At 37.5% G+C, this 13,195-nt stretch overlaps 1 protein-coding gene across 4 annotated transcripts in view; it reads right to left on the bottom strand.

The window, feature by feature from the left end:
- The window catches only part of SPART (spartin), a 29,464-nt gene that overhangs the window by 1,497 nt on the left and 14,772 nt on the right, over positions 1–13,195 (bottom strand). For 3 of the 4 annotated variants that reach the window (XM_036904969.2, XM_036904970.2, XM_057489567.1), the window contains 4 exons: positions 10,483–10,606; positions 8,033–8,227; positions 6,859–7,017; positions 6,688–6,778 (listed from right to left, as the gene is read on the bottom strand). In XM_036904969.2, the coding sequence (XP_036760864.2) occupies positions 6,688–6,778; positions 6,859–7,017; positions 8,033–8,227; positions 10,483–10,606 (569 nt within the window). The remainder of the gene's footprint in view (positions 1–6,687; positions 6,779–6,858; positions 7,018–8,032; positions 8,228–10,482; positions 10,607–13,195) is intronic. The other variant, XM_036904974.2, reaches the window with a different exon arrangement.

The following is a 13,195-nucleotide window of genomic DNA, read 5'->3' as shown; positions in this document are numbered from 1 at the left end:
TCTTCTAAATTAATAGTAAAATAGTTCACATGATGAGTATGTTATTCCTGAAAGCAAAATCAGATGTTAGGTTTCAACTTAATTAGTAACTTAAAACATAGTAAAGAGTACTATGGTGTCTAGCCTGTATTTTCTGCTTCAGCAAAACCACGTGTGAAAATAACCTCTAGCTAGCTGAGGTGATGGGCAGTTTTAAGAATAAAATGCAAATCGTAGGAAGGTTGTTAGTTATTATTTCCTTTCTTTATTCACCCCTTCTGGAAATACAGGAAAATTTTCACTGAAGCAGCTGTAGGATGGAGAATCCATGTTCTGAGTTCTAACCAGGCTTTGGTTAAGTCTTCTACACTATCAGAATCTGAGTTTATCTTTAATCAGAGGGTTTGCGACACTCTGCCCCCCTCCACCACACTGCACACCCACCGGCCTCTCTGCTGTTCTCTGCACCCACCGCACACACGTGTGCCACCTTAGGACCTTTGTGCTGGCTGCTATCTGCGGAGACTACAATCACCCTGGGATTCAATGACTAATTGCCCCACCTTATTCAATTACCTACCCCCCATGCCCCATCCCACTGCCAATCAATCCCCCCTTAAATCGCTCTTTCTTCTCTGTTAACTCATCACCTGTTGCATCCTATAGAATCTGTTTATCCCAATGGCTTTGTTTTGCTTACTGTTTGTCTCACTAGCATAGAAACCCCGTTAGAAAAGAGACTCTGCTTTGTTCATCCTAAGCACTTAGAACAGTGCCTGCAATTCAACATTTGCTGCATGAGTGACATGAGTAACTCCTGCCCCATCCATCTCAGTTTCTTGAGCATCAAACGTATCCAGCGAAGTACTTGGGAAATTACAAAGTGCTATACAAAAGTAGGTAGTATTGATAATCACTACCTGTGTTGAATAGCATTCCTATGAGGACATACAAATTGAGGTCCTGCACAAGGATACTAAAACTTACCCTGTTTTGCTTTACGCTTTATTCTTTGCTAAGTACCAAGGTTTAAAGCTTTTCTTGCCCATAGTTTCCCCAAGTCTGGATTGCTTAAATAACAACATAAAGGCAAACTTTTATAATTTCCTCCAGGACACAATGAAGTTTCCTAGCTGCTCTGTGACCTGTATCTGGACATTTATACAAACACTAATCTGTCTTTTGAATTAACAAGCCCCCTATTACTATTATCCTGACCGAGAATAGTGGTTTGTGATTCCACTGCCTTGTTCAACATGTCCAGTTTTTTCCCCAACATCAGTGCTAGAAATGTGAAGTAATCTTCTTATGCCCCTGAATGATTGCATTCTGTCCTCTGCGTAATATTAACAGAGCCAGAGCACAGCAGAGCCTACAATCTGTCAAACCTTATGTCTATTCCACCCTTGACAGGGGCTTTCTCACCAGTTTCCAAATAGAAAGTAACTGCCTTCTGCCAGTTGCTGCTGCTTTGCAACCCCTCAGCGTTCCATAGGATTTAACTGTGTTGCAGAAGACACGGGGTCCTTCCCCAAGGCCCCAGTCGCAAATACTATTATCAGGTAGCAATGGCTGAAGCTAAGTGGGAAGAAAGGGGCAGTGGCCATCTCAGCCCCAGAAGAGTGACCCTATCTCCTGGCTGAGCAGGTTTCTCTTAGTTCTCTCTCCAGGACTGTAAGCTACAATGAAGAGACATGGTAACTTACGAATTCGGTCATATTAGTGTTTTTGAATAGAGGAAATCCTCCAAATTCATACTTCTACTTCTGAATATTTGGAATGTTTCCTATCCTATTGATGCAATTTGATACCTCTAAGTGCACTCATGATTATTTCTATATGTAACATAATTCTGAACACTCCATTATTTTAATAATGTACTAGAAATTACTAGTCTCTGTCGGTACCCTGGTGATTTTGCTTGCTCTCCCACCCTACCCACCACTTCAGCAACAGTTCCTGTTAATTTGGAAAGAAGTACCAAACTAGGGGTCAGAAAACTAGATTCCAATACCAACTGCACCAATATCCAGCCACGCGGTGTTGGGGAAGTCTCAACTTCTTTGTACGTCATCAGCGTCCACTTCTTTATCTCATTAAAGGAGATGTGTGTATCAGAGCCCTTTGAAAATTCCATAGAGATGAACGTATAATTATTTTTAAAGACCCTGTAAAGTGGTTTTCCAGCACTTGTGTGTTTTTTTATTATATCCTTACCTATCACTTCTGCTTCCCAAAACTCCTTAGAACCAGTATTCCTAGCAGGCGTCTATTATTCCCCTGTTTGGTAAGTAATTGATGAGTTCTCCACTCAGATTAAAACTACACTGCCAAAAACCCTAGAAAGCCTATCTCAGGCAAAAAGTTAAAGCCTTTTTTTTACTTTTTAGTTTTTAAAAGGTTAACTTTAATTAGAGCTTACTAAAAGTTACATTATATATACTGAGTAACACTACCAATTGAAGAACAATGAAAATAAATACAAAGCATACTCTAAACAAGTCAATGGGATTCAACTAACAACGTGAATGAGACTTTTCAGAAGTTTCTCCAGTGCATTCTAGTATTCTACAATGTCTAGAAGTATCCAGTAATGTCTACAAAGACAGCATATGGGCAATGAGTCTAGACTTCACTAATAACACCAAATCTGCCTAAAATTCAATTTACATGCAACCTTCAAAACTATTCTGAGAAGTATTAACCTTAAATAACTAAAATGAAAATGGATTAGTCTATCCATTAAAGGCAGATAGGCTGTAGCCAATTTCTGAAGGACCTTGTAGGTAAAGCCGAGTTTAAACTTTATTTTGAAATCAGTGTGAATGGTATGACCAAATTTATATTTTAGAAAGATCTAACCCAAGTGGCATTGTAAAGTTAAGGGTCTAAGACTGGAGAGAGGAACCAGGCTGTGAGCTGAATGGAAAGTGATGGGTGCCTATTCTCAGGTAGTGGTAATGAGGCTGGAGAGAAAAGGATGGATGTACAATCAAGTGAATGGCTTGACGGAATAGCTGCAGTGGTATGTAGTTGGGATGTATAAGCCTGAAGACTAAAAGCGAATGGGAAACAGATTTGTGAGCTGCTGGCATAGGGGTGGTGATGGGAGCCACCGGTGTAGATGGCATCACCCATGGGCAGAAAAGGACAGAACAGCAAGTAAAACCTGAGAACAAATATTTAACAAATGGATGTGGAACACAACAACCCTGAGAAGCAGTTTGCTAAAAATTTGAAAGGTGAGAGAATTCTGTTAGGAGTTTCTTAGACAGCTGACCTACCAATCTTATTAAACATTAAATCTTGGAACAAGATCCATCAGGAGAGGCTATAACTACACCTGTGATTAGACCTTATCCATGAAAAATTGTGCAAAAAGTCTAAGATACAAAAAAGACAGGTCTTTCAAATCTACAGACAACACAAAATGGGAAGACTGGCTAATGTGACACATACTGAGATCTGAAGCCAAAATGAGGAGCAGACTTAATGATAGGTGAAACAAAGTGAAAATTAAGCAAGTATAAATGTAAAATTGTAAATTTTAGGCACAAATATTGATTATCCAAAATTAAGATGAATGTCCAGAATTTAAATAGAAGGTTCAATTAAAAAAAACAAATTTGCTATGAGTCAATAAAGTAACAGCTACTAAACAGATACACTCTCTGTCTTGCGTGCTGTTCTTCTCAAGTGCTAAATATGGCCAAAACAGGGGATGCAAATCCCACTGTATTCAATCTGGTCCCAACACATCTGAATACTAGATTCAATTCTTGGTTCCCTATTTTGAAAAGGACACTGATGAATGAAGGATCTGGAAACCATACTTCTACATGTGGACTTGTTAAACTGAGAGCATGAGAAAAAGTAAGTGAAGGGCATAATGATGGTGTTCAAGTATCTGTATAATTACCACACTGAAAGAGAAGACTGATCCTACATAACTCCTGAGTAGATGTTAATAGAACTAATTTCGGGTGACTAGTCATCTGCCAGAGGAGCTACCATCAGTGGATTTGAATTTGCCCCTTCACCCAGTGCAAGTTTAAGGGGAATTTTAAAAATTAAAATCCACTAAATCAGCCAATAAAATACTGTACCTTAAGAGAGTAAATTACAGGAAAATACTTTTACTAAGTTTATTCTTTATGTGTTCTAAGATAAAATGTTACTGAGGGGGAAAGACGGGCCTAACTTACTGAAGTTATATTATTTTTCCTCTAAACAATTTAAAGTGGAAAAAAAGGAGCTTAAAGGTGAAATTTAAAAGTTATGTAGAAGAGTGATGAATTATTTAATAGATACTATACTGCAATTAAGTAGAGCAGGTTTAAAGCTATTGCTTTTTTCTTACTCCTGTAGGTCTTCATATTCTTAAATCTAAAGTAAGACAAAAGTATTAAGTATCGGACAAAAATAGAATCTTAATGAATAGCCCCTATACATTTACCTAAAAATTCTAAGAGTGTAATTAATTATATATATCCTTAAGTAAGCCATTCATAATCAATGAACATATCTTGAATTATAATGAAAACTGTAAAGGTACAGTGAATACACTTCTCTAACACAATCTGTACTGGCTTAAAACCACAGAAATCAGTTAAAGAACTTTCTGTAGTACATTTGTTTTTCTCCTAAGCACAATGCATATAATTAAGGCAAATTTAAAACAACTACTTGGAACAATAGTTTGTTAATAGGCAGTAAGAACACAAATTCTCTTTATTATACTATCATGAGTGGAACTGGAGTAGAAACACACCAATGCTACTCTATCAAATACTTTTTCATAGTGTAAATTCATATAAATTCATAAATGAAAATAAATATAAATTTTTGTATATAAATGAAAACTAAATCAGATGAGAGAACTAGCTCTTCCATTTCTTCAGTGATAAATATCACCAAGTTATTACTGGCTTAATATTTGCATTTCTTCTCTTAAAAGACAATTTCTACTTCGGGGCCAGATTACACACAGTGAGAAAAACAGTATTACTTGGATAAAACTCTTTATTCCCCACCACTCCTCTTATCTTTCCAAGTTTTTAATTAAATCACTGTTAAGATTAAAGTATCATTATAGTTAAAAATATGAGTTAACTAAATTCTTGCTTACTTGTTTTTTTATTCCATGAATCTTTGCACAAAAGCATAAAAAGAACAACCTTTAATAGGCTCTACTGAATACCCCTAGGTCAGCATTCCTTTCCCATCAGAGGAGGTAAAGGGCAAACCCAGTAAACAGTCCTCCTTCGGCTACAACTGCCTGCTTATCTGTGCCAACAAATGATACTGATAACCTACAGGTACCTTGCTCTGGCCTACAAGGCCCTTCTGACTTTGTTCTGCTCTTGCAACCGAAGAAGAAACTAGTTTTCTAATTATGGCTGATCCATCAAAGTAACCTCAAAGGCCTAACAAAAACTGAGCATTAGAGTCAATGCCACAAGTAAAGAGGCGAGCTGAGAGACCTGGGTTACACATCTCCATCGAAAGAATCTCGGGCCTACTCTTGTGTTTTCTTTTCCAAATCTTTTAGTAAAACTGACACACTAAAATGATATGCCATGTCGCTTTGGTTCAAAGGTACATATGTCCCAGACCGAGCAGATCAAATCAACTTAGGTAGGAAGTTTAGTATGTCTTAAGCCAAAGATAATTTACTGTGGTGGGAAGGAATCTGAACATGTGAGAGAGTGGTGGAGACCAACTGCAGACACCAAATTTGCACCGATGTCCATGAGAAGCAGTGGTGGCCCAGCACTGGTGCCTGGCACTGCATAACAGAGACCCGGCTTACATCCCAGCTCTCCACTTACGAGGGGTATAATGTTTAGCAAGGTATTCAACAGCTTCTATGCTTTGATTTCCTCACATGTAAAAGTGGAGAAAATAGTGTTAAAGATTAAGTAATACACATGAGAAACACTGAACACAGTGTCTGATACATTAGTAGGAACTCAAATGTCAGTGAGTGGATAACTAACACAAATAACGAAGAGTTCAGAACACCACTAACACTGCTTTTTTCTTTCTAAATAAACATTAAATATTAAGATCGAAACTAATTCAAAGCTAAGCAAGCAACTCAGGTTCTTCATACAAGAGTTAATTTTTAGACCTTGATTCCTCTAGGACTTGTTGAGTCAGAACAAAGAACTAAAATCAAAAGATCCTGTTCTAAGCCTCATCTTTAATGTCTCTTAGTAGATGAGCTTGGGAATATCATTTATTTCTATGTCCATTTCCTAATAAATGATATAGAAGACAACATCTGTCCCTTCCAATACAAATGTACAGTAAGAGTCAAATAAGATGTGACAAGATTTTACATTCTTTGTAACAGAAGGGGCTGATACTAACAAGGTACAATAGCTAATGATAATTCAAGTCTTTCCCATCAAAACCATAAGCAAACATCACCCATCAAGAACATGCAGTTAATAAGACATTCAGAAACTCCGAATCTATTCTTTGCATTAATGATGAACGAATATTTATAACAGTATTATAAGGCAAAGCCAAAGTAATTCTGTTAATTTGCTAAAAATACTATTCCTTTCCCTACTTAAGAAAAACAGGTGACAAAACTTTACCAGATACTCAGTAAAAATAACTACATCATCATTTTAATTGTCCTGGATTTTTACAATGCTATAAGAGATTCAGTCATGAAAATAATAAAATTCAACTTACTTGTATCTGACAGTTTGTACAGTTTCTGCTGAAACATTGTTAACAATGCATTTAGCTGCACATTCCAATCCCTGCCAGACAGTCGAAAATCCTGCAAATATATTTAAGAGTAAGTGAACTAGCCCTAAGCAAAGAGACCATCCTAGTTAAACTTCTGGGCCTTTGTGTTACCTTGAACACTACTTGCCGCTATGACCATAGCACCATCCAGGGCAGACTTCCCATTTCTGTCTTTTTTAAGAGATTCTGGAACAAGTTTGCTTCCATGCTTCTTGACGTGTGGCGCTAGCTCCTTCCCCACACAATTGGCCACAGTGCAAACTCCATCAACTAATAAAACCACATAACCATAAAACACTTAGAAAAAATGTATTTTCCCTTGGTTTTACCACACTTGTTCAGCAAAATTCTTACATGAGCATCTAAAGTTGTTTTACTGTATAATGTTACCATTTCTACTTGTGGATGAGAACCAAGGCTGGCTATTTCCTAAACAAAAGTTATTGCTTGGTTTAAGGATATGTTCACAGAATCTATTGATGCTTATAACTTTGCTTCTTAAATATAATGTTGCTTTTTGGCAATTTGCTTAAAAGAAAACCATCCATTTTTTCTATCTGACTGCTGCAATGCAAGACTGGTAAGTCTACTTTTAGTGTTTTCCAGCTAAGACTATTAGCAAATGTCTCACTGAAATAATGATAAGGTATTTAAGTCTATATAAAAGTAAAAAAACAAAATCTGATTCAAACAAATACTAAATACCAAAAATATAATCTTGCTAAAATAATAATAATCCACTTAGGAGCTTTCTGACCATCATAACATACCAAACGTTAGAGCTGTGAATCTCAAAGGAGAGGGGTTAGAGGAGGGAAGGCCAACACCAAAATCACTACATCAGTTTTATTCAGACAATATATTCCTTTATCTTGACCTTCAACTACTATGCAGTGAACTGTTCTTAAAAGAATGTTTCAGGTTCAAGGACAGCAAATACATTTAGAACCACTCCCTTTCAAAGGCCCAGAACTCCCCTCTCCAACACATAAGGATAACACTTTAACCAGTGTTTCTCACAATTTAAAAAGCAAATAAGAATTGCTTGGCATCTTGGAAAAATGGGGATTCTCACTCAGTCGCTCTGTCAAGTGCCTGAAGTCTGTCTAAGACTCTCAGACAGCTGGGTGCTGCTATAGATCCCGCTGAGTAACGGGGTGAAACCGCTCTGTCCTAATTCTTTACTCATAAAGTTAAACCAGCTACATGTGTGTGCAGATTAACCTGGATGACGAGATCATTTTTAATTTAACTAAGAAGAAGTAAAGTCGCCCGAAGTCTTTACCTAGGAACTGGCTGACTTTCGCCGCCCCGCCTGTAGCCTGCTTTGCTATGTGAAGGCCCCTGGTCACTGTGGGACTGACTTCCACTGGTTTTTCTTCTGGTTGAATCCGTTCTCGCAGTTTAGAAGCACCTTTCTGGATGGCTTTGCCAGTAAATTCAGCACCTTTGACTAAACTCCAACTCACCCAGGAAGCACCTTTTTAAAGGAAAATTTGAAACTGTACAATATCGGCTGATTATACCATTACACCCTTTAATAAACAACTGATCAACAGGAAAAAATCCAAGGAGTTCAATGTTCCGATCCCAAACATGCCAGAAACTTCCAAGTCAAGTCTGCACTTAAGATTTTCTGCCCGGACTATAAAATTTTCTGAAGTAAATTCCTCTTCCAATATCCTCTTTCTCATGTATGTAGCTCATGTATCAGTGAGAGACTCTGTAACAGTCTGTGCTACCACAACACCTTGTAGGCACCCCCTCTGTTACTGCAGTATACCCCCATTAGGGACTGGCTAGGGGCTTGGTGCCATGGTGATGGTGACTGGGCAGAGGGCCCAGATATCCGTGTGCTTTGTGACTTAGTCCAGGTACCGTGTCTTCCCCGTGAAGTCACGAGGGAGACAGACATGAACAATGAGCCTACACCTCAAACTCTAAGGCAATCTCAGGCTGGCTGGCTGGCTTTAGGATATAGGCAAAAGGCAGGGGGTCCTGCTCCTCCTTCAATCCCAGACCCCCTGATCTCAGTAACCTTTTAGCCTGTAACATAAACCTGAGTGAAAACGACATGAGGATACCTAAGGAATCCATGTGAAGAAAAACATCTACAAGAGGCCTAGACAGCTTAGCCAATTCTCATGGGACTATTAAGGCCGCCATACTGCAAGGAAGCAAGCCGCAGAGGCCACGCTGTAGACACTCTACTGGGCAGTCTTAGGTCTTGAGCTCTCCCAACCCCGATGCCAGATGGGTGAGTGAAGGCACCTTCAGATGCTTCCAGCCCCCACTCCTGAGTCACTGGTCAGTCTGAGTCTTCCAAGGAGAGGCCCTTACGTTGTGGAGCAGATACAAGCAATCCCTGCTACGACCTTTTGGAACACCTGTTCACAGAATTCCTCAGCATGAACAAATGTTTATTGGTTCATGTCATTAAGTGTGCGATGGTTTGTGACACAGCAGTAGTTAATGGAACAATCTCATAGCAGTATAAACTGAAAAACTTTAGAAAATGACTTTTGGATTTAGTTATCTACACATGTGGATATGGGCAAGTTTTCTGAACACTGACTTAATAATAGCTGAGCAGCCTGTAAAGTTAGGGAGCAGGGTAATAAGAGAGAAGGTTTTTCTCTACAACTTCTTTGAAAATCTTTTCAAAGGTTGAATTTTAACTGTTATGATTTGAAAAATCTGGCTTTATCTTTCTTATCTCAAGCAGCTCTCTGACACTGGGCAAAATGTATTCTTAGCTCTTAACTAGTTAATTATTTTCCTCTTATTTTAGCTTGTTAAGTTTTTCATGTTGAAGATTTCCTCTGTTTCAGATGCCTTTTCAATGGTTTCTAAAAAATTCTTTAAAATTGCTTTATGGAAGTACAATAGGCACATCGTAGCGTACAGATCAGTGCATTTTGATATGTGCGTGCACTCAAGGGAACATTTACCCAGATCAGGATAGCAACATTCTCAACTAATTTATTTTCTCCCCTTTAACAGGTTTTTAGTACAAAGATGGAAACCTGTACTGACAGTCTTTTAAATGACTGGTCAAGATCCTTTCATTGGGTCATGAGTTTGGCTTACTGAATAATGACTTGGCAGTATTTCTAAAAAACAAAAACGTCTAAATCTGACAGCTTCTATAGTTGAAAAGCTTATGGCAACCAACTAAAGAAATACGTCAGTAATGATAATTCTGGTTTTAAAATAACTGACCTGAAGCCCTTTGTAGCCATAATTAGACAGCAGAGCCTACGTCCGGAGAGCGTGGCCATAGCTCAGGCCCCCTCACGCTGGCCTGCTGTGTACTTAGGGGGTGCTGCTTTGCTTCTGAAACTGGATGAATATCTTACGTGTTTTGGTGGAGCAGGAGGTGGACAAGGGGAGAAAAGAAAAGGAATAAGAGGGAACTTCAAAGGGGAAAGAAAAATAACTGTATGTTCAGAGTCACTCAGAGAGTTTGGAGATTCCCGAAGCTTTTCACTGCCAGTTTTCCCAAGAGGAAAATAGGGACAAACAGGCCAAGAAGGCTTTGTACCTCCATGACAATATGTGATGCTCTAAGAGACTGCTTCCTTCTATTTATGTTTACGTATTTATAAACTTTCATATTTTTGTTTTATATTTATGAACTGGTCAATTTGAACCAAAATACAAAGCACTAAGTACCCGCTTATGGGATTCAAAGGTTTCACATTATAGGGGAGAAATTAACATTACTGTTAATACCTGACAAAATGTTCTGGGCCACTTTCTCACTCCACTCAGGTAACTCCTTTGTCTTTTCTTCTGAAACTGGTTCACAGGGTACTATGTGGCTCAGATCGACTTCTTCACTTGACGTACCTTTAGCCTAAATAGTAAAAACATTCCAGAACATGAAACAGTAAAGTACTAAGAATTATAAGCATTATGTAATAAAATATGAAACCAACTAGTATAATTAATAAAATTATCCCCAGTCATCTTAGTTACCAGTGCACTTCATGACATAAAGCACAACACCATGACTGCCATGAAGTTAACTGTTCAGGTCTCCCGTAAGGTCTACTGGCAAGTATGATTTGAATACCAACACATGTCCAATACAGAATTCATCAGATCATATTTAAATTGACTAGATTATGCGTTTTTTCTCATAGCTATCATCCTCTAGGTATTAGAATCTTTCCCACAGTACCTAATAAGGCTAAAAGATTTCTGTTAAATGACTCAATCAATAAGGAAGAGTGTAGTCAAATAAACTGGTTTTGATAGAAATCAAGTAAAAGCCAAGTAAAAATATATAAAAAGATTATACAAGAAATATATAAACAAACCTGTCATTCCCTTCAAATGGAAATGGGGACACATAAATAGCTGTACTTTGCTAATTTAACAGCTATTATGACCGTGAGGGCCAAACTCAAAATCTCAAAGCTAAATTTATTCATTCTAAGAGTTCAGGAGGAGTCTAACTCGGATCCCATAGTATTACAAAATAACTTGAAAATCAAACTGCCCAAACAGAAATACAAAGAGAATGTCACTTGAAATATAAAACATTAAAAACAAAACAAAACCTCTACGTGGGGAAAAAGACACTCAAAATCCAAAGACAAACTAACAAAAATTTTGCAACTGTGACAATGGGCCAACTTCCTGATAGATAAAGAGCTCCTGGAAATTAAGAAGAAAAAGACTAGCAACCCCATAATAAAAATGGACAAAGGACAGGAACAGACATCACACAGGAAACCCTTAAGCAGATGCTCAACATCACTAATAATCAAATAAATGCAAATTAATATTTAAATACACTGTTTCTCATCTATCAGACTGCCAAAATACAGAATGATCACTCACCTGACGACCAGGCTGTGGGGAAAGGTACTCGCATACACTGCAGGTGGATAATCATTAGGGAGGGCAACTTAGCAAAATCTATCAAAATCATAAATGCATTAATCTTTTATTCAATAACCCCACTTCTAAGAATTTACCTTGTGAACTACCTACGAATACATGAACAATGGATCTACAAAGTTATTCATTTAAGCATTGTTTGTAGAGCAAAAAACTCAAATCATGCCAAATATCTCCCAATAAGAAATTGGTTAAAGAAACTATGACCTTCATGCAATGAAATATAATGCAGCTGTAAAAATTACTGAGGAAGCTCTCTAACTACTAACATGGCAAAAGTCCCAGAATTTATTATAAAACAAAAACAAAAACAGGACATGCTACATGATGTTACCTTTTGTATAAGAAAGAGAAAGAAATAATCCCAATTTTTACTTGCTTTTATCTGCCTTAAGAAATTCAGAGAGGAAACACAGGCTCATAATAAAAGTGATTATACACAGTGGCAGGAGGAATGGTATGGACAGAGACAAAGGTGGCAGTAAAGCTTTTCGATGTACGTATCTTTTTATATAATTTGGTTTTTAAAACAAATACAATTTTAAAAAACGAAGGTCTGAATGGTATTTAGAAAATTTTCAAGTATACTGAAGTATCAAAGAGCAAAATAGTATGTCTTATAGGCTACCATTTGTATTAAAAATTTTGTGTATATAATACATATCCACACACAAAATAAAAACAGGAGAATATATGTATGTTTGTACAGGCATAAAATGTACCTGGAAGAACAATAAGAAGCTAATAACAATGTGTCTGGAATGGGGAGCTAGGTGGCTGAGGCCGACAAAAATGGGAGGCAGACTTACTATTATTATCTTTTTCTATCTTTTGAGGTTTTTTTTTCCTTATGCATAACTTAAAGAACAAATTTTTAATGAATATATTTCTTGGAATAATTTTAGACTCCTAATGTCTTCATAAAGCTTATCTAAGATATTCAACATAAACCACAATGTAGAATATTCATGTGGTATTAATTCCAAAGATAATTACTGAGCACTTATGATACAGAATAAATACCAAACTGTAATTCAATAGTCACACAAAGCTGTTTTCTTTCTTCACACATTTGCTTGTATTGTATCACTCCTGCCTAGAGCCCCCTCCAGTCTGCTATGCGTATGGCCAGTTCTTTATCCTTCAGAACTCGTCTCAGCTATAATGCCCTCTAGGAGGGGCCTCCTTACTGCTTCCCACACCCCCCGCATGCCCATACTTACCAATAAGGCCAGGTTATACATTAGACAGAAGTTACAACCTAGACTTCTATACAACCTATGTACCTTCACCTATGATCATACTGGGTAGAAAAGATAGCTATTAATATGTCCTCCCCACTAGATGGTGAAGTCCTTGAGATGAGAAATTTAAACTTTTTCCACTATACTCAGCCTTCCAACACTCAATTATTTACTGAACTCTAATCCAAATTTACCATTTAGAGAATATCATATACTCAGAATGTGAGACAAGAGAGAAGAAACTACTAAACATTCTTAAAAGCACATTCTCTGTCCTGGTGACCATCCATGAG

The sequence above is a fragment of the Manis pentadactyla genome, chromosome 2 (genome assembly GCF_030020395.1).
Source record: "Manis pentadactyla isolate mManPen7 chromosome 2, mManPen7.hap1, whole genome shotgun sequence".
NCBI classification, from domain to species: Eukaryota; Metazoa; Chordata; class Mammalia; order Pholidota; family Manidae; genus Manis; species Manis pentadactyla.
Note: the sequence above shows the minus strand (reverse complement) of the source record. Positions and strands in the feature narration are given on the sequence as shown.